We start from the raw sequence: 21,237 nt of genomic DNA on the forward strand, positions 1-21,237 counted from the left end.
GAGCTGCCAGGAAAGGCCTGCTTCCTGACTTGCAGGAAGAGAGACCCCTGTGCCTGCACACAACAGGGCTGCACCAGGGAGTCCAGGGTCCCTGTGTGTGCCGCCTCGCAGCTGTCTCACTGCTCTGCTGTGGGGAGCACTTGAAGGATACTGTGCAGCCACAAATGCAAAGCAGTATGCAGTTTGGCAGATGCTTGTCTTGGTGTAATGGTCAGTTCTTTAGGAAATGGAAATTATTTTCTTTGCCTTCTATCTTTTCATAAACTAAGTAAGAAAATAGGAAATATAGGCCACAGAGATGGGGGAAATTGGAACCTCCTTTGATGTGTTACAAACTTGACAGAGTATAAAATAAAGATTAACAGCATAAATCTTAGAGCTGGACATCCTGGGTTCAAATCCTATCTCTGCTTCTTACGCTGTGTGTGATTCCAGGCTAGGTCCTCAACCTTTCTTTACCTTCATTTCCTCATCTGCTCAACAGGAATGACAATCACACGATGAGTCTTGTAAGGTTGTTATGAAGATTGTGAACATGAATCTTGAATGAATGTGTGTAAGTTAAAAACAGTAACTGCCATCTAGGGCTTTGCAAGTGTTACCTATCATTGTTATCATTATTATTTTTATTTTTAGTGTTGGATAGAATTGAATGCTCTAGACCAGTGGTTCTCAAAGGTTATCAGCTGTCAGAATCACCAGGAGGGCTTATAAAATATGATTGATGGGCCCCACCCCCAGAGTTTCTGCCTCAGTAGGTCAGGGATGAGGTCTAAGACTTTGCATATCTAAGTACTGAGTATACTGAGGCTGCTGATCCAAGGACCACCCTTTGAGAACCACTGCCCTAGAGAATGGTATGATATCTGAAGGAAGAAATAAGTTGTCTTTTGCTTTTGTATTATTGTGACAGAGCACTTGAAGCGACAGCAGGCCTCATCCACAGTGTTGCGGGAGAACACAGCAAGTTATCTGGGTGTCACTGTAAATGGTAAGCCAGCTGCCCAGACCCTTTTCATCAGGTCCTTGCTATAACACTGCCCTTGGCAGCACAATGGTACATGTGGGACACTGTGGGCATTGAGGTCAGGCACAATTCCACCTCATTAAGCTGTTTAATGTCTCCGAGCCTCTGTCATCCTCATCTATAAAATGGGGATGATAATTCTTACCTCCTGGTTTACACAATAGCTCTATGAACAGTGTCTGGTACATTGTAAGATACTGAACAAACTTTCCCTTCATAGGACCATTGGCAGGATGAAATGAGACAGTATTGTAAAATGCCTGGCATACATTAAAGGGTACTAACTACCTTTCCCCACCCAAATTCTTTCCTCGGGGCTCCAACCTAGAAACATTTACAGGTGAGAATAGGGTGGTCACCCAAAGTGAATCAGTGCAATTTGTTTTCAGGGTGTCTTGGCTCCTCTTTTATGTGCCCTCTCTTTCCTCTGCTTTTTCTGTCTCTCTTGAGTCTTGGCACAGGTAAGGTTTCCTATTGCTTCATCTGGCACCAGAGAGCTCCCAAGACCCCAGAAGCAGCTTCTGTGAATGCAGGCACCCTGCAGACTGCCACCTGGCCCCTGCTCTCCTGGGAAGAAGTAGTGCAATATATACTTCAGGGACCACTGATTAGCTTTAATTTTTTGCACTCCATTTCAAGGCAGGTTTTCTCAATTTGTTGTTGTTCTAATAAAGTTAAGTCTTTCAACCATTTTTAGATCAAAGGCACTTAGAAGAACAAGAAACTAATGGTAAAAAAGAAGATAGCAGTATGCTCTGGACCAAAGAAACTCAGGATCTAGAAGAGGACACAGAGAGGTAACAGAAAAAGCTGGGCTTCTAAAAGTTAATAAACTGTATTAGTGTGTTCATTTTTCTTCCGATATTGACAAATAAGAATGGGGAAAAAAGGTCTTTCTTCATACTAGCCTAATAGCCCCTATTCCTAAAGGTTTTTTGTTTTTAATTGTAATTGTGATAAAATACACATAAACATAAAATTTTCAAGTGTACAGTTCACTAGTGTTAAGTATATTAACATTGTTGTGCAACCGATCTCCTGAACTTTTTCATCTTACAATACTGAAATTCTGTGCCCATTAAAAACCAACTGCTCCCTTTCCTCAGCTCCTAGCAACCACTATTCTGCTTTCTGACTACTCTTGATATCTCACATAAGTGATATCATACAGTATTTGACTTTTTGTAGCTGGTTTACTTCACTTAACATACTGTCCTCAGGGTTCATCCATGCAACATGGTCAGAATTTCCTTCTTTTTAAATTTAATTTTTTAAATTTACATCCAAGTTAGTTAGCATATAGTGCAACAGTGATTTCAGGACTAGATTCCTTAATGCCCATTTAGCCCATCCCCCCTCCCACAACCCCTCCATTAGTCCTCTGTTTGTTCTCCACATTTAAGAGTCTCTTATGTTTTGTTCTCCTCCCTGTTTTATATTATTGTTGCTTCCTTTCCCTTATGTTCATCTGTTCTGTGTCTTAAAGTCCTCATATGAGTGAAGTCATATGATATTTGTCTTTGACTAATTTCACTTAGCATAATACCCTCTAGTTCCATCCACGTAGTTGCAAATGGCAAGATTTCATTCTTTTTGATTGCCAAGTAATACTCCATTGTACAGATATACCACATCTTCTTTTTCTATTCATCAGTTGATGGACATTTGGGCTCTTTCCATACTTTGCCTATTGTTGATAGTGCTGCTATAAACATTGGGGTGCATGTGCCCCTTTGAGACAGCATACCTGTATCCCTTGGATAAATACCTAGTAGTGCAATTGCTGGGTTGTAGGACAGTTCTATTTTTAATTTTTTGAGGAAACTCCATACTGTTTTCCAGAGTGGCTGCACCAGTTTGCATTTCCACCAGCAGTGCAAAAGAGATCCTCTTTCTCCACATCCTTGCCTGAGTTGTTAATGTTAACCATTCTGACAGGTGTGAGGTGGTATCTCATTGTGGTTTTGATTTGTATTTCCCTGATGAGTGATGTTGAGCACTTTTTCATGTGTTGGTTTGCCATCTGGATGTCTTCTTTGGAGAAGTATCTATTCATGTCTTTTGCCCATTTCTTCACTGGATTATTTGTTTTTTGGGTGTTGAGTTTGAGAAATTCTTTATAGATTTTGGATACTAGCCCTTTATCTGATATTTCGTTTGCAAATATCTTCTCCCATTCCATCAGTTGCCTTTTAGTTTTGCTGATTGTTTCCTTCGCTGTGCAGAAGCTTTTTATTTTGATGAGGTCCCAATAGTTCATTTTGCTTTTGTTTCCCTTGCCTCTGGAGATGTGTTGAGTAAGAAGTTGCTGCAGCCAACAGAATTTCCTTCTTTATGTATATTTGAGAGAGAGAGAGATTGCGTGTGTGTGTGTGTGTGTGTGTGTGTGTGTGTGTGTGTGTGTGTGTGAGAGAGAGAGCAGGGAGGGGCAGAGAGATAGCCGGAGACACAGAATCCGAAGCAGGCTCCAGGCTCTGAGCTGTCAGCACGGAGCCTAATGTGGGGCTTGAACTCACAAACTGAGATCATGACCTGAGCTGAAGTCAGACACTCAACCAACTGAGCCACCCAGGCACCCTGAGAATTTCCTTCTTTTTTAAGGCTGAATTACAGTGTGTGTGTGCGTGTGTGTGTCTGTGTGTGTGTGTGTATCAAATTTTGTTTATCTGTTCATTTATTGGTAGACACTGGGTTGCTTTTACCTTTTTGCCTACTGTGAATAATACTGCTAGAATATGGGTATACAATATTTCTCCTGGACATCCTGCTTTCATTTATTTTGGATATGTAACCTGATGTGGTAATGCTGGATCATATGGTAAATCTATTTTTAATTTTTTGAGGAAATACCATACTGTTTTCCACAGCAGCTGCACCATTTTACATTCCTACCAACAGTGCACAAGGGCTCCGATTTCTTTACATCCTTGCCAGTACTTGTTATTTTCTGTTTTTTTGATAGTACCCATTCTAATGGAACAAGTATGAGGTGATATCTCATTGTGGTTTTGATTTGCATTTCCCTAATTAAGAGTGATGTTGAGCATCTTTTCATATGCCTCCATGGCCATTTGGCAGGCAAGAATTCTACCACTGAACCACCAGTTCTCCATGTATCCATGGCCATTTTTATATTTTCTCTGGAGAAGTAACTATTCAAGTCCTTTACCCATTTTTTAATATTTTTTTTTGCCAAGTTGTTTTTTGTTTTTGTTTTTCATTTTGTAAGGCAGACACAGGCTTCAGCTTCTTTCAAGACGTTTTATTGTTTTTTAAATTTTTTAAAAATATTTTTAAATAATTTATTTATTTATTTTTGAGAGATACAGAGTGAGTGGGGGAGGGGCAGAGAGAGAATCCCAAGCAGGCTCTGCACTGTCAGCACAGAGCCTGATGTGGGGCTGGAACTCACAAACCGTGAAATCACGACCTGAGCTAAAGTTGGAGGCTTAACCAACTGAACCACCCAGGCACCCCTAAAAGTATTTTTATATTTATTTTGAGAGAGAAAGAGAGAGAGTGTATGTGTGTGTAAGAGAGTGAGTGAGCATGAGTGGGGGAGGGGCAGAGAGAGAATACCAAGCAGGCTCTGTGCTCACAGTGCAGATGAGGCTGACACTGGGCTTGATCCCACCAACCATGAGATCATGACCTGAACCAAAATCAAGAGTCCAACGCTTAACTGACTGAGCTACCCAGGTGCCCCCAAACATTTTAATTAAAGGCCTTGGAAGAGAAGTTTTAGATCTTTGTGGCCAGATAAGAGAAAATGGGGGCAGCCATCCAGACAATTCAGTCTAAAAACACAAGGTTGCCTCAAGAAACCCGATTCTGTTCCCGATTCACTTCGACTCACCTCCTGTGCCTCCTGACTTCTCTTACCTTGCCCTAACCATCATTCAGGGCCAGGACTGGCATGAAGCGAGTGAGACACTCCTTGGGCACAAAATTAAAGGAGACACCAAAAAATTCAGAGTCAAGATAAATTGTTTGAATACATTATTTTAAAAAATAAAAACTGATGCCAAGAAATCAAAGATGAGCAAAGTATCTAAATTTTGTTGAAGAAAAAGAGGATCTGAACTTGTCCTTGCAACACTTGCCTTATCCTAATCCTGGTCCTGTGGATCCTTAGGGTAGCCCTGCAGAATTCTTTCAACTGCAAATGATGGATAACTCTACCTTCATGCTTAAATGAGTTTGTCTCACACAGGAGGCAGTCCCACAGGTTGGCAGGTCATGCCTGGTGTAGCAGCTCAGTGATGCCACCAGTGACTTAGACTCTTTGGATATTCCTGCTCTGCTACCTTACTATGTTGGCTTTTATTTTCAGACTTGTCACCTCCTGGTTTCAGGATCGCTGCTATCTACACACCAGGCAGGTGGGGAAAAGGAATATTCTGACTCTGCCCCTTTTTTTATCTGGAAAGCAGATGCCCACTTATATTACACTGGCCAAATGTGATGCATGACCACCCTCATTTACAAGGGAGACTAGAAATTGAGTTTTTAGCTTTTCAGCTGCTATAGAAGAGGAAGGGAAGGAAGAAGAGTGCTACAAATAACTTTTAGGTAGTGAATCTAGTTCCTGTCCCACTCTTTAAAGGCTAAATTATTCTCTATGAGGAAGAAAAAGAAAGAGACCTGGAAGGGAAAGTTTGGGAGGTGGAAGAGGAGATGAGCCCTGGGACCTGCAAGGAAGGTCCTGGGGAGACAGAAAAGACAAGGGCAAAGGGAGAGGAAGAGAAATACATTTTAAAAGTTTTAGAAATCTTTTTATCTATAATGTATGATGTAACTCCAGTCCTCTCATCTCCTCAAAACACCTTCAGTAAAAATCTACATCATTATTCAAGCCAAGGAAGATTAGCTCAAGAAGTCTGAGTTAAACTTGGTTGTATTAAGTACTTTACATGTGATCAAAAGTTAGCTACTATTATTATTTTCCAAAAGGGCTGGCTGTGCTGGACATAGATAGATGCCCAGAGTGGGACTTTTCAGGCCTTCTGAAAACACTGTGCATCCTTTAGCTTCAGAGGCAGTTCTTCATTCAAAAAACTTATAGGAATGAGTGTACAGCTCTAGCCCAGGGTGGAAATTAACTTAATGGCCTAGAATGGAGACTGAGTCTGGCATTGGACTTTGGGAGGTGGCTATTCTCATGGGTGCTGAAGCTTTTTATTAAGAAGCTAAAGAAAGTTTTTGGTGTGCATCTAAATTGTATGTAAGTGACCTCTGCAACTGTAAATACAATCTCACCTAGCTATCATTTTCTTATCTGTACAGTGAAAACACACGTTTTAAGGTCCTTTCCCACTCTAAAACACTGTACCTCCTTGTCATGGGATAAGAATTGTCTCAGTTCTCTTCACTTGTCCTTGGACAGAGCTCACTCTACTCTTGATGAGGACCTAGAAAGATGGCTACAGCCACCTGAGGACAGCACGGAGCTACAGGATCTCCCCGGAGGCTCTACAAGGTTATTGTTTTCCATCAGGGGGTCATTTTCTTTTTTGTCAAGAAGGAGGACTAGATTTTAGTCTTTTAAAAAAAAAAATACCTTGACTCTTTGGAGAATGAGTGTTTGTAGATAAGCCAGCCTTGACTCCTGTCTGCCCCTCTTCCTCCACACACAGTGCTCAAGATACTGATTAGCAGATTGATATCAGTATACAGAGAGGCCTCTAAGATTGCTATACCTTGGCCTTGTCACCTTCAACATTTTCATCAGCCATTTGAATTAAATCAGAAAAGGCATGCTTATCAAATTTTTAGGTAACACAAATCTAAGAATGAATACTAATGTGATAGGTGATAGACTGGATTCAAAATGGTCTTGACAAGTGGAAATGTTAAATGCTTCTAAAAGATGAAAGTGAGCATTCAGATGTGTAGAATGCAAGGGATCTGACCTAATGGAGAATTTTTGACTGGAATCTCCTCCTCACTGGTTTTATTGAAGGTAGGAAGTATGTCGTTTTATTTTTATATGTTCAGCACTTAGCATGCATTTTGAGACATGGTAAGAATTCAAAAAATTTTTCTTGAAGAAGGCATAAATAGTGACTCCATGAAGCCTCATTGATGCAGTTGCTAAAATGGTCAATGCAGCATTAATGCTGAACAAACAACAGCGTCTTGCCCAGGCCAAGGTGATGTCTCATGCTAAAGAGAGGACTCGTAGGACACAGTGTGGGGTTACTTTCTGGGCACAATATTTTATTACTTTTTAAAATTATTTATTTATTTATTTTGAGAGAGAGTGAGGGAGAGGAGCAGAGAGAGAGAGAATATCCCAAGCAGGCTTCGCACTGTCAGTGCAGAGTCTGGGTGCAATATTTTATCTTATTTTATTTTACTTTATTTTATTTTATTTTATTTTATTATTTTATTTTATTATTTTATTTTATTTTTTGTTTGTTTTATTTTATTTTTTGTTTGTTTTATTTTAAAGATATAGGCTTGTTTTTTTAAAGTGTATCTATTTTGAGAAAGAGAGAGCAGGGGAAGGGCAGAAAGAGAATCTCAACCAGGCTCCACACTGTCAGCACAGAGCCAGATGTGCTCAAGCTCACGAACTGTGAGATCATGACCTGAGCCGAAATCAAGAGTCAGATGCTTAATTGACTGAGCCACTCAGGTGCCCCTGGGTGCCGTATTTTAAAAGCGATGTTGACAAACAGAAGAGGGTGGCCATCGAATAGTCAGAGGTCTGAAAACCATATCATGTGAGAATAGCTGAAGGAGTTAGGGAGGCTCAGCTGGAGAAGTGCAGGTGGAGTGGAGAATATTTGATAGTTACCCTCAAATACCTGAAATGTAAAGTTGAGAGAGTCAGCTTACTCTCTTCTGCCCCAAAGGGCAGAGCTAGTGACTAGAAACTGCAGTTAGAGATTTTATCCAGTAAAGCACATGCTTTTTAATAGCTATTGCTATCTGATAGAAAAAGCAGGTGCCTTTACAGTTTATCAACAGCTCCTCCCACTCAAGCACAGGCTAGACAACTCTGGTTCTGGGCATTTGGACAGAGGTGGAAGAGAACCTGAAGGCTTCCTCCAATTCTAGAACCTATGATTCTATTAGAGGTTAGGAGGGAAAAAAAATCGTTTTTGCTTTAGGTGGCTTTATTTTCTCTCTTGTTTTACATATTTTGTTTTGAAGATTTAATAAATGAAAAAAGAATAAAAATCCCTGTACAGTGTCAAATTGGTTCAGCCAGCATCTGTTGAGTGCTGACAACCAAGTGCTGTGCTGCAGGAGCAGAGGAGTGGGATGTCTCTGCCCTTCAGGAGCTTACACTTGAGCAGGGGAGATGATTTCTGCTTACTAGTTTGGCAAATATGGTCTTAAATTGTTAGATACTTCAATCAGAGATACTTGAGAGTTTCAGGAAATGAAGTAAGGTAATAAAATAAATGGTGGTTACAAAAAAGGGCACCAATTACAACATAAGTGAAATGCTTTTGTTGGGAAGGGAGGTAGATAATATAGCCTAGAGGTTGATAGAGTCTGAATCAGACTGCCTGGGTCAGATCCCAGATCCAGGACTCCTGAGGCATATAACTTCTGTGTACCTCAGTTTCCTTATTACTTGCTGGGAATGGTAATGGTAACTATATAGTTGTGATAAGAATTAAATGGCTTACTGTACATTATAGCACATGTGCCAATGCCTGGCCAGTAGTGATAGCTATTATGTTTCCTTTGGAGTAGTCCTGTTACCCTGGCCATTGTGCATATGGTTTGATGCCCCAAATCATTGTCTTTGAAGGGAGGCAAATACCAAGGATCAAGAAGTTGGTGAAAAGAAGAGAAAAGGGGAAGAAAGCTTCAAGTCAGAGAGAAGGAAATCAGACAGCTTTTTAGGCAATTCTGAAGAAGGTATGAATGAATGGTTGTTTATAATGTAACCTGGAGTCCTTGGGCTATGATGAGCATCAGAGTTATTTAGAAATATTTCCCAGATGCTATACATAATCCTTCTATGCTTTCCTCCTGTAGTTCAGCCCAGGTTTTCTGTTAATTGCCAGTTATACCTTAATCACAAAACAGTAACATCCAATTTTATTTCTAAAGCAAGCCTTTGGCCAATCTCATCATCTTGTCTTGCACATTGTCTAGAAAGATGTTTTGCTTCTAATTGTCTAATGTCTTCAAAAGAGTTCTAAATTTAGCTCACACAGAGGCTGCAGAATCTGAGAAGGAATTATAAACTGTGGAATTTAAGTGGAATCTACAAGTAATGTGAAAGGTGTAAATTGATCTTAATTTCAAAACTATTTTGATAGAACTTTAGGCACCATTCACAAATGACACCCTCCTATATTTAAGTTCCTCCTACTTAAGAAGTTAGAGATACTGATTTTTTCAGAACACCTGGTATCCCTTTCATTCCTTCGCCAATTCATTCTCATTCTCCTTTCTCTGCCCTATTTTGTGCTTTGTGAACTATCTCCTGGGCTTTCTGGCCAGCAGGCTTCCTGTTGGCCAGTGGGAAGAGGGCAGAGGAGTGGTTGGGTATTACTTCCCCTACCTGCCTACTTCAGCACCTTATCTCTGGATAGAAGTGGTGTCCCTTCACCAGCACAGCTTCTGTAAGGCAGCCTGTCCTCAGTTCCAGCTCTCACTGGGTTCCAGTAACTGTTCTGCCCTAGCTCCACCCTAGTCCCTTTTGACTTAGCATTGATAATGGCTTCCCACTGCTGCTAGTCACTGGGTGCCTTGCCATCCTTTGTTTGCTCCCTTAACTCTGACTATACCTATGTAAGTAGTCACTTCATTAAAGGGCCTGAGAGTGTATTCTTTTTCCTCTGGGACCCTGGACTGGCACAGGACCCAGAGTGTGTAAGCATTTAGCTACACGAATTCAACACGAATTCACTGAGAACATAATGCAGAGACTTTGTGAATTAACATCATTAGTATCCATTGCTGTGACAGGGAGCTGCAGAATGTTAGGTGGGGAAGCCCATTAACTATTTTTGGAAAGATTCTGTCTCTAGCAGAAAACAACTATTACCGGTAAAACAGTCCACCCTAAACTTGAGAGAGAGCACTAAAGCAATTTCTGGATACTGGCACCTTTAGACCCAGAAAGTAACCTGGTTGTGTTTTCTTCTTTCTATATTTCATCAAGAGGAACTAAAACCCTGTTTTTGGAAGCGACTGGGTTGGTCTGAACCATCCAGGTAATGAGTTGGCATATGTTTGTAGGTCCAAGTTCACTGTCTATAGACCACATGAACAGGCTTTAAACATTTATCAGCATGTAAATAAACATTAATGTTAAAGTTATTGATAAAGTTGTTTGATAATTAATTCAAAGTTGCTCAGTTTTTTATGTGTTAATATTTACAGCTAATTAAAATACAAGGTGAAATTAATGCCAGATTTGATTAAGTCATCAGTAGAGTCAGCACAAGAACAGTTTTGGACAGAGGGAGGACAGGATGATGCTATCAATTGCTTTGTAGTCATTGTACGTTCCCATGACATACTAATTGATTATCTCCCTTGACTATAAAGATCAAAATCCCTTCCCTTGAACTCAGTTGAATAGAAGGAAACTGTTGTTTGTGTCTTTAAAAACATAGATACTCACTTGAAACTCTTTTTTTGTGTGTTTAAAAAATACACAGGATAATCGTGCTGGATCAGAGTGACTTGTCAGACTGATGGGAGTTGGATCGTACATGAACTCCTGGCCTGAGTTTGAGCATCCTGCTTGTGAGCTCCCGTCTCTCCTCATCTGCTTCAGTCACCATCAGGGCAGTGATTCTGTAGCTCACACTTTGTTCAGCTGCCACAATAGACAGAATGGCTGGCCCTGTCTGCACCGCAGTTAACCATCTGTTTTCAGTTCAGATTTCTGAAAAGTGAAAGGTAGCTTTTATTGTAAAATTTTCTCATTGTTCCCAGAATGGCTTTGGTTTTGGTTTTGTTGGTACAGATTTTTGAAAACTTTAATTCCTGTTATATAATAAAATGTTTACTTTTAATACCATTTAGGTTTTAGCTGTGTAAGATATTTCTGTGTTTTAGTTATTGGGAGAGGAACTGCCACCCAAAGAGGCTTCAATATCTGTTATAAAGTTTGACAGATAAGCAATGACTGCTACCACCTCTCATATAAGCCGGCACCAGTCATCCATATTTTAGAACAGAAATAATGCCCTCCTCTTGGCCAGGATTGCCATATTCCCATTCCAGCTAGAATTTACTTACATGATGAAAGTACAGGTTGGAGTAAAAGTCCAAGATATTTTGAACCCTTTAAAGTGAATAAACATCATTTCTGAGTATTTTGGATTGTATACCTCACATCATTTGTGTCTTAGAGGAGTGAAATTGTGGGAAGATGAAGATCACGTGTTCTCTAATTTAGCCTCTAGTGACTCCTGGGCAGATGCATACATGTGTCTGGCATGGTATTTAGAGGATTGATATACCTTCATCTGCCTCAAGTTTGGAGCTTTTACATGTGAATAAAAACCTTTTCTTAGAAGTTATGTGCTGTTGTGCAGTACTAGCCAGCTACCAGCTAACATTTTATTCTTAGCAAGTGAATGATAGGTCTTTTGTTTGTGAAAACTGGATAGTTCCTGTTGAGGATGGTCATATCATACAATTTTTATTAGCATCCCAGAATTCTACCCTGCACAAATAAAATAGGAAGGTACAAATCTATTTGACTACTTTGAAACAAGGAAACATTTGCTTGCCATTGTAACCAGAGCAAAACCAAAGCAAATTACTTTACAAATAATACTGTGTATAAGAAACTTGGGGGGATACGGAGACTTGTAATACATAGTCCTTCCTCTCAAAAACGTTTAATTGGTGCAACAAAACCAACATACATAAAAATGTAAGGACTTTGTGTCCAGGACCCACAGGAAAAAAAATGTATGGAGTGATAGACATATCATGTTAAATAGTGAGTTGTGATATTACAGCATTATCTATTAGTATTCATAAAGGCTACAAGTCCTACATAAACTCTCACTGATGTGGTTTATAATCACTAATATTGGCCAACATTAACAATAATAATGTTGGTAGATAATGTTTATTGGTTATGGAGTAACTGTTAGGTGCCAGGGTTCCATGATCTGCCCAAGACCATACTGGAGCAAACATGTTTGTATACTTCACAGTAAAACAGAGTAGCTTTCCCTGAGGCTGTAGTTCAAGAGTGCCCTGCGCACTGTTGGAAGTGAACCAAGAGCAAATTTAAGTTAAAACTGATGGTGATATATCCTTTATGAACTTAGTCCCCATCCTCACATCTGTCCGGTGGGTTTGGTGCTGAGTTTTTGGAGTATACGGAGTCCTTCACTTTTCCTCAATATGTGGAAACATAATAAATACATAAACGGTTCTAGACACATAGTAGATGGCTAATAAATTATTGTTGGCTCACTACTGAATGGAATTTTCCCCTTGGAAAATTTGATTATTAGAAATTTCCAGATTAGATTTTAGTTGCTGTTGTTGTTGTTGTTATTGTTTTCAAATACGTAGCTTTTGGCCCTTTTCTGGATGCTAATAGTACTGTTTTATAGGTTGCTATTAGAAGGGTGTTTTAGTTGTGCCTGGCTGCCTCACTCAGAGGAGCATGTAACTTAATCTCATGCTCTATGTTCAAGCCCTATGTTTGGTGTAGAGATTACTTAAATAAATAAACTTAAAAAAAAAAAAAGAATTGGATTTTAGAGATGTGCCTCCCAAGAACTTAGAAATAAGTTGGTCCTCTGGGAGTTATATAAGTAAAAATCCAGTGTCCCACTGAATATGATTAATTGTATAGTGGAGTAAAATTAAAGGACCTTCTATAAATGTGTGACTTAACAGATATTTGGAAATAATATTGAAAAAATAGAGTAAGGAGGAGGGATGTGTCCTACCAGATGTGAAAGCATAGCATAAGGCTGCAATAATTAACAGAATATGGTATTGACATCAGAATGGAAACCTGATCCTTTAGTTCCATCTCCACCCCTTTCAGTTGTTGTCATGAAATTACATCTTTATGTAAAGTGTGGCCAAAAATAAAAGCTAATAATATTTTTAATGCATTACTCTCTTAAATTATGTAAAAAATAAACCAGGATTTGGAGTTATAAATCAAAGTTACAGTAACACTAACTTTTATACTAATTACTGCTGTTTTCTTGCTTTAAATGTATTGATCTCCTAAATCATGGAGAAAACAAAAAGTGCAGTTACAAACCATTGTAATGGTTGTAACCAAAATTAGTATAAAAACTAATACTGGTTTTTATAATTGCCCATGTACTTACCTTTATTGAGATCTTTTATTTCTCCATATGGCTTTGAGTTACTATGAAGTGTTCTTTTATTTCAACTTGAAGCATTTCTTGAACATTTCTTGTAGGGTAGATCTAGTGCTTACAAACTCCCTCAGCTTTAGTTTTTCTGGGAATGTCTTAATTTACCCCTCACATTTGAAGGACAGCTTTTCTGGATATAGGATTCTTGGTTGACAAGGGTTTTTATTTTTTATTTTTAGCACTTTGAATATATTGGCCTACTGTCTTCTGTTTTTCAGAGTTTCTGTATATAAAAGAATCATTAGTTTATATTTAGGGGCACACTATACACAAGAATATAACTCTGTCACATCAACAATTAATAGGGGTAGGATGAAGCTGTAAAGGAAGAGAGTTTTTTATTGTTATTGAAGTTAAGCTGGTATAAACTCAAATTAGAGTGTTACACATTTAGGATGCAAAATGTAATCTTCATGGTCACCACAAAGAAAATAGCTATGGAATATACACAAAAGGAAAAGAGAAAATAATTTAAACATTTCACTACAGAAAATCAACTAAATACAAAAGGAGACAGTAATGCAAGAAATGTGGGACAAAAAACAAATAGCGTAATGACAGACGATCTCATCAGTAATTAGTTTAAACATAAATGAATCAGGGGCGCCTGGGTGGTTCAGTCGGTTAAGCGTCCCAACTTTGGCTCAGGTCATGATCTTGCGGTTCATGAGTTCCAGCCCCACATCAGGCTCTGTGCTGACAGCTCCGAGCCTGGAACCTGTTTCAGATTCTGTGTCTCCCTCTCTCTCTGCCCCTCCCCCACTCACTCTCTCTCTCAAAAATAACACTAAAAAATTTTTTAAACATAAATGAATCAAACTCTCCAATCAAAAGACAGAGATTGGAAATGGATAAAAAGACATAATCTAACTATATGCTATCTATAAGAGACATTCAAAGCCATAAATAGATTGAAAGTGAAAAGATCAAAAAGATATTCCATGCAAATAGTAAACAGAAGAGCAGGGGTGGCTATACTAATATCAGACAAAGTAAACTTTAAATCAAAAAAGGTTACAAGAGACCAGGACATTATATACAAAAGGTTCAATAGGGAAAGAATATATTACAGTTATATTTATATACCTAATGACAGACCACCAAAATATATGAAGCAAAACTGATGGAATTGAAGGGAGAGAATAGACGATTCTGTAACAATAATTGGAGACTTCAAAAACTCACAATAATGGATAGAACAACCAGACAGAAGATAAGTAAGGAAACAGAGGAGTTAACAAACCAACTAGATCTTACAGATATATATAGAACACGCTAGCCAACAACAAAAAAATACACATTCTTCTCAAGCACACATGGGACATGTTTTAGGATAGGCCATATTGTAGGCCACTTAAGTCTCAACAGATGTTAAAAGATAGATATGATAAAGTATCTTCTCTGACCACAACAGGATGAAATTAGAAATTAATAACAAAAGGAAGGAAACGTGGAAAATTCATAAAATTGTGGAGGTTAACACTTTTAAAATGACCAATGGATAAAAGAAATTACAAGGAAATTAGAAAATACTTTGAGATGCAGGAAAACAAAAGTAACATCAAAACTTATGGGATGCAGCAAAAACTGTGCTAAGAGGGAAACTTATAAGTTATAAATACATAAAAAAAAAAATCTGAAATCAACAATGTAACTTTACAACTTAAGGAACTAGAAAAAGAACAAACTAAATCCAAACTAGCAGAAGGAAGGTATAATAGAGATTAGAGCAGAGATAGAAAAACAATAGAGAAATGAAACCAAAGGCTAATTCTTCAAAAAGATCGACAAAATTGACAAACTTTAGCTAGATAGACTAAGAAAAGGGAAGACTCAAATTACCAAAATCATAAATTAAAGTGGGGACATTACTACTTATTCTACAGAAATAAAAATGATTATACGGGAGTACTATGAACAATTGTATGCCAACAAATTGGATAACAGATGAAATGGACAATTTCCTAGAAACACAAAACCTGCAAGACTAAATCATGAAGAGAAAATCTGAATAGACCTATAACTAGTAAGGAGATTGAATCAGTAATCAAAATCCTCCCAATAAAGAAAAGCCCTGCACTTGATGGCTTCACTGATGAATTCTACCAAACATCTTAGGGACTAATACCAATCCTTCTCAAACTTTTCCAAAAAATTGAAGAGAAGACACTTTCTAAATCATTCTGAGGCCAGCATTACCCTCATACCAAAGCTAGACAAAGACACTCGCAAGAAAACTACAGATCAGATCCCTTAGGAACATTGATGCAAAAATCCTCAACAGCAGCAAACAAAATTAAGCATATTGAAAAGATTATACACTACGATCAAATGAGATTTATTCCTGGAATGCAAGTATAGCTCAATACATGAAAATCATAATATGTACTGTTATGCAACAATGTAATATGTGATATGCCACATCAATAGAATAAAGAGGGGGAAAAGCCTCATCATTTCAACTTGATGCAGAAAAAGCATTTGACAAAATCAACACCTTTTCATGACAAACACTCAACAAACTGGGAGTAGAAGGAAACTCTCTCAATATGATTAAAGCCACATGTGAAAAGCCCCTGGCAAACATCATACTCAATGGTATGGAAAGACTGAAAGGTTTTCCTCTAAGATCAGACACTAGAGAAGGATGCCTGCTTTCACCACTTCTATTTAACATAGTAGTAGAAGTTCTGGCCAGAGCATTTAGGCAAGAAAAATAAATAAAAGGTATCCTAATTGGAAAGGAAATAGTAATCTCAAATAGTAATAGTAATCTCAAATAGTAATCTCTGTTTGCAGATGATATGAACTTATATGTAGAAAACTCTAAAGACATAACCAAGAGGGGCGCCTGGGTGGCTCAGTCGGTTAAGCGTCCGACTTCAGCTCAGGTCACGATCTCACGGTCTGTGAGTTCGAGCCCCGCGTCGGGCTCTGGGCTGATGGCTCAGAGCCTGGAGCCTGCTTCAGATTCTGTGTCTCCCTCTCTCTCTGCCCTTCCCCCACTCATGCTCTGTCTCTGTCTCTCTCTCTCTCTCTCAAAAATAAATAAACATTAAAAAAATTAAAAAAAAAGACATAACCAAGAAAACTGTTGGAACTAATAAATGAATTCAGCAAAGTGGCAGGATACAAAGGCAACACACAAGATTCCATTGCATTTCCATACATGAACAAGGAAGAATGTGAAAGGGAAATTACAAAAACAATTCCATTTACAGTAGCATCAAAAAGAATAAAATACTTAAGAATTAACCAGGGAGGTGAAACACTTGTACTATGAAAACTACAAAACAGTGCTGAAAGAAATTAAAGAAGACATAGATAAATGGGAGCACATCCTATGTTCATGTAATGGAAGACACTATATTGTTAAAATGTCAATACTACCCAGAGCCATTTATAGATTCCATGCAATACCTATCAAAACCCCAGTGATGTTCTTTGCAGAAATAGAAAAACCCATCCTAAAATTCATATGAAATCTCCAAATAACCAAAGCAATTTTTCAAAAGAACAACAGAATTGAAGGGCTCACACTTCCTGATTTCAAAACTTACAAAGCTACACTAACCAACATAATGTGGTATTGGCATATAGACATATAGATCCATGGAATAGAATAGAGAGCCTAGACATAAAACTTTGCAAATGTGTTCAAATGATTTCTGACAAGGATGCCAAGACCATGGGGAAAGGACAGTCTCTTCAACAAATGGTGCTGGGAAAACTGGATATCCACATGCAAAAGAGTGAAATTCTTACCTCACATTTATCTAACACTGTATACAAAAATTAATTCAAAATTGATCAAATACCTAAATCTAAGGCCAAAAACAATAAAACTCTTAGAAGAAAACATAGGACAAAAGCTTAACAGTATTGGATTTGGCAATGATTTCTTGGACATGACATCAAAGGTACAGGCAACAAAATAAAAAAAATAGATATATTGAACTTCATGAAAATTTAAAACTTCACTATCCACAGAGTAAAAAAGCAAACCCCTAGAATGAGAGAAATAACTTGCAAATCATATATCTGATAAGGGATTAATAGCCAGAATATACAGAGAACTCCTAACTTCAACAACAAAAAACAATTCAAGATTGGGCACAGGACTTGAATAGACATTTTTCCAAAGAAGTTATATGAATGGTCAAAATAAGCACATGAAAAGATGTTCAACATGACTAATTATTAGGGAAATGCAAATCAAAACTACCATGCAATACCACCTCACATTCTTTAAGATGGTTACTATGAAAAATACAAAACAAGTGTTGGCAAGAATGTTTTTAAATTAGAACCTCTGTGCACTGTTGGTGTGAATGTAAGATGGCACAGTCATTATGGAAAGCAGTATGGTGGTTCCTCAACAAATTAAAAATAGATTTATCATATGACCCAGCAATATATTCCACTTGTGAGTAGAGTCTCCAACAGATAGTTCTGCACCAATGTTCATAGCAGCATTATAGCTCAAATGTGGAAACATCAGTGTCCATAAATAGATGAAGGGATAAACAAACTGTGGTAAATATGATGGAATATTGTTGAACTTTAAAAAAGGGAAAGAAATTCTGCAATATGCTACAACATAGATGAACCTTGAGGACATTATGCTAAGTGAAAGAAGCCAATCACAAAAAGAAAATAATGTATGATTCCACTTACATGAGTTACTTACAGTAGTCCAAATCATAAGGACAGAAAGTATAGTGGTTGTCAAGGCTGGGGTAAGGGGGCATTGGGAGTTACTGTTTAATAGGTATGGAGTTTTTATTTGGGATGCTGAGAAAGTTCTTGAAATGGATAGTGAGTGGTGATGACTGCACAACATTGTTAATGTACTTAATGCCAATGCATTGTGCATTTAAAAATGGCTAGAACAGTAAATTTACAAGATGAGAAGAGTTATGGGGATGGATGGTGATGATGGTTGCATAACAATGTAAATGTATTTAATACCACTGAACTGTACACTTCAGAATAGTTAAGATGGTAAATGTTATGTGTGTTTTACCACAATAATTTTTTTTAATTATGGAAAAGCATAAGTGGACTAAGTAGAAAGGTGTCCAGGACATATTATGGACTCATGCTAGTAGGTATAATATGACCCCATGAAAATTTATACATAAATGTCTACATTTGATAAATGCATAGATATCTGGAAAGATGCTTATTAAAGTAGTAAAATAGTCCTTTCAACTTTTCATAATTCTTTTAGCTGTTTTCTGTTTGGAGAATAGAAGGTTTAGGAATACTTAAATCAGTGGGAGGCAGAACTATAATGTCATAGTTAAGTAACTATAAACTTAGTCAATTTTATTAGAACTCATTTGAAGGAAAACTGCTTAATAGAAAGGAATGGTTAGTGTAAAGCATAAGAAAAGGAAGTTTTAGGTGCCAGACATGGGGATGGATGCTCAGCTAAAGCTGTATGGATGAGTGGATGGGGAGTGCACTAGGTATGCCTAGTGCTCTGTGACAGGTATTGCCCTCTTGTGGAATATCATACTGACTTCTTGATCCAGTTTCATGTTCACCAAGCAACTTTTCTTCCTCTTGAAGTTGGTGTGTCTATAGGGAAAGAATGACCTGGCTTCCAATCAGTTCAATAGTGTGTTTCTCAAAGTATATTAGTGGGTTGTTATTCTGGTTTATATATTGGTCTCTGTGCTTGTTTAATGACAGTTGACACTAGAGAAATTGATTTACATAATCTATTACTTCATAAGAAATTACCTCCAAGACTTAGTGACTTAAAATAGCAATAACCATTTATCTTTAACAGTTTTTATATATCAGGAATTTGGAAGTGACTCAGGTGGGCAGTTGTGGCGCAGGGTTTCTCCTGACGTTGCAGTTTAATGCATTTACTAGTTGACTCACTCATATGACTGGCAATTTTGTCTTGGCTATTGACTAGGGACCTCAGTTTCTTTCCACCTGGGTCTCCCATTGAGTTTCCTCACCACATGGCAACTGGTTTTCCCCAGAGTGAGCAATCCAAGAGATTTTGCCTACACCAAGGCAAAAGGTGCAGTGCCATTATGATCAGCTTCAGAAGTCCTAAACCATCATTTCTGCTATAAACTGTTGGTCACAGAGGGCAAGCCCTGATTCAGAATGAGAGAGGCCTACACAAAGGCATGAATACTAGCAGATGAGAATCACTGGGGGCCATCTTGGAGACTGGCTACCACAAATCCCATCAACCAAGTGGCAATTCCTGGCAATCCTGTCCTTTGCTGTATGCTTTCCATTCAAAATAAAACAGTTTAATATAGCTTTTACATCTCATCACATTTTATCTTCATCATACCCCTACCAGTAGGAAGAGCAGGAGAAGTGAGAGTGTGATTACCCTGAAAGAACCCACTTGTAACTCAAGCATGGATTAATACAAGTTAGATTATTCATGATGAGGAAAATATCAAGATTCTGGTTTTTGTTTTGCCCATTTTTGCAAGAATCACCCTTTTGTGTTTACTTGTACTGAAATTGAACACTGAAAAAAATATTTTCCCCAATATTAAGAGAATATAAACAATTATTCAAACCAGTACTGAGATGATTTTAATAAGAACAAAAAAGTGATAGCAGACTTAACGTTACATGTTGATGGAGAAATTAAAACTCACTCAATAAATTTATAAAGAGAAATATAATCTTCCCAGACAAACAAATAAGCATTATAGCATCGTGGTTAAAGGTTATAAATCAACAAGTCACCGCATTGAAAGGAGAATCTCCTAGGAAAGCTTTTTTAAGTCAGCCAGTCTCAATTTTATAACAAGATATCAAATAAGTATAAACAGGAACCATCTTCATTTAAACCTGGCTTACCCTTAGTGTCTTCAAGATATCTGACTTGTATTCTACTTTTATCCTTTTCTGTAAAACAAGATATAATGGTTAGCCAAATGTTTTATATTCTAAAGACGTGTCAGTAGCTCAAGGTTTCTTGGCCTATTGAGATTCCTGTTACCTAAGAACATGTTGGTTTTTGTTTCAACTTTGTCTTTAATCAAAGCTGATTTTAAAGATCCAGAAACAATGAATCTGACTGTCCTGTAACCATGAAGACCCTTCAGAGTCAATAGTGGAATGTGGATATGGTAGAGAATAGCATGTGAAAGGGAAAGAAAGATGACAGTGTCTCTCATCCCAAATGGTATCCAAGATTCAAAGGCACTTTTCAAATCAAGAAAGAACCAAAGTCCAGCTAATTAGGAGAACTGAGGGAGAGGATTGTGAGAAAAGACACTCACATTTTTTGAGTGACACTTACCTACCAGATGTTGGTTTCCAGATGAAGAAACCAAGGCTCAGACAAGTCAAATAACTTGTCTAAGGTGCACAGTCATTTACGATTGAAACCAATGACTAATTCCAAATCTTTCCTACAATCCTATACTCACTCCTAGGCCAAGAATGTGAGACTTTATGATTTGAGAAATCTGGATTTTTACCCCAGGGTCAACCAAACCACTTCTGATACCTGGAAAAGTATGGAGCTCTATTTCTTTACTTCTATACAACTAAATTGGGGACAACTTTGTACTTGCATCTTATTAAAATTGGTACTAACACAGAGTGATTGAGTTGAGTAGCCTTGCCTTAGCAGGATATTCAGACTGATTCCTTCTCTAGATGAGTCTGGGAATTCCTAGAATCTGTGGAGAGTAACGGAGAGTCTGGAGCCTTCCCTGACTTGACCAAAGATCTGGTGGTGTCAACTCCAAAGACAAGTCGCAGTTTCCTTGCAGTTACTGCTTGAGATTCTCTGAAGAACTGTGGCAGTATGCTAGGATGTTTAGTAGGAAGCTCCTTCCTTTATGACATCAC

The 21,237-nt window shown here is 38.0% G+C and overlaps 1 protein-coding gene and 1 long non-coding RNA gene across 8 annotated transcripts in view; one reads left to right on the forward strand and one right to left on the reverse strand.

Annotated features, from left to right (window-relative positions):
- Positions 1–11,330, forward strand: part of TEX14 (testis expressed 14, intercellular bridge forming factor) — a 122,415-nt gene extending 111,085 nt beyond the window's left edge. For all 7 annotated transcript variants that reach the window (XM_042915274.1, XM_042915277.1, XM_042915276.1 and 4 more), the window contains 6 exons: positions 914–991; positions 1,725–1,824; positions 6,414–6,506; positions 8,799–8,908; positions 10,164–10,215; positions 10,666–11,330. In XM_042915274.1, the coding sequence (XP_042771208.1) occupies positions 914–991; positions 1,725–1,824; positions 6,414–6,506; positions 8,799–8,908; positions 10,164–10,215; positions 10,666–10,702 (470 nt within the window). In that variant the 3' untranslated portion in view covers positions 10,703–11,330. The remainder of the gene's footprint in view (positions 1–913; positions 992–1,724; positions 1,825–6,413; positions 6,507–8,798; positions 8,909–10,163; positions 10,216–10,665) is intronic.
- LOC122206269 lies at positions 7,763–21,176 on the reverse strand. Its single transcript, XR_006196396.1, has 5 exons — positions 20,981–21,176; positions 20,236–20,283; positions 13,330–13,603; positions 10,629–10,895; positions 7,763–7,839 (listed from the first exon to the last, which is right to left on the reverse strand). It is a non-coding gene; the product is annotated as an uncharacterized LOC122206269 (long non-coding RNA).
- Positions 21,177–21,237: the final 61 nt, after the last annotated feature.

Source organism: Panthera leo, chromosome E1 (genome assembly GCF_018350215.1).
Source record: "Panthera leo isolate Ple1 chromosome E1, P.leo_Ple1_pat1.1, whole genome shotgun sequence".
Taxonomy (NCBI): domain Eukaryota; kingdom Metazoa; phylum Chordata; class Mammalia; order Carnivora; family Felidae; genus Panthera; species Panthera leo.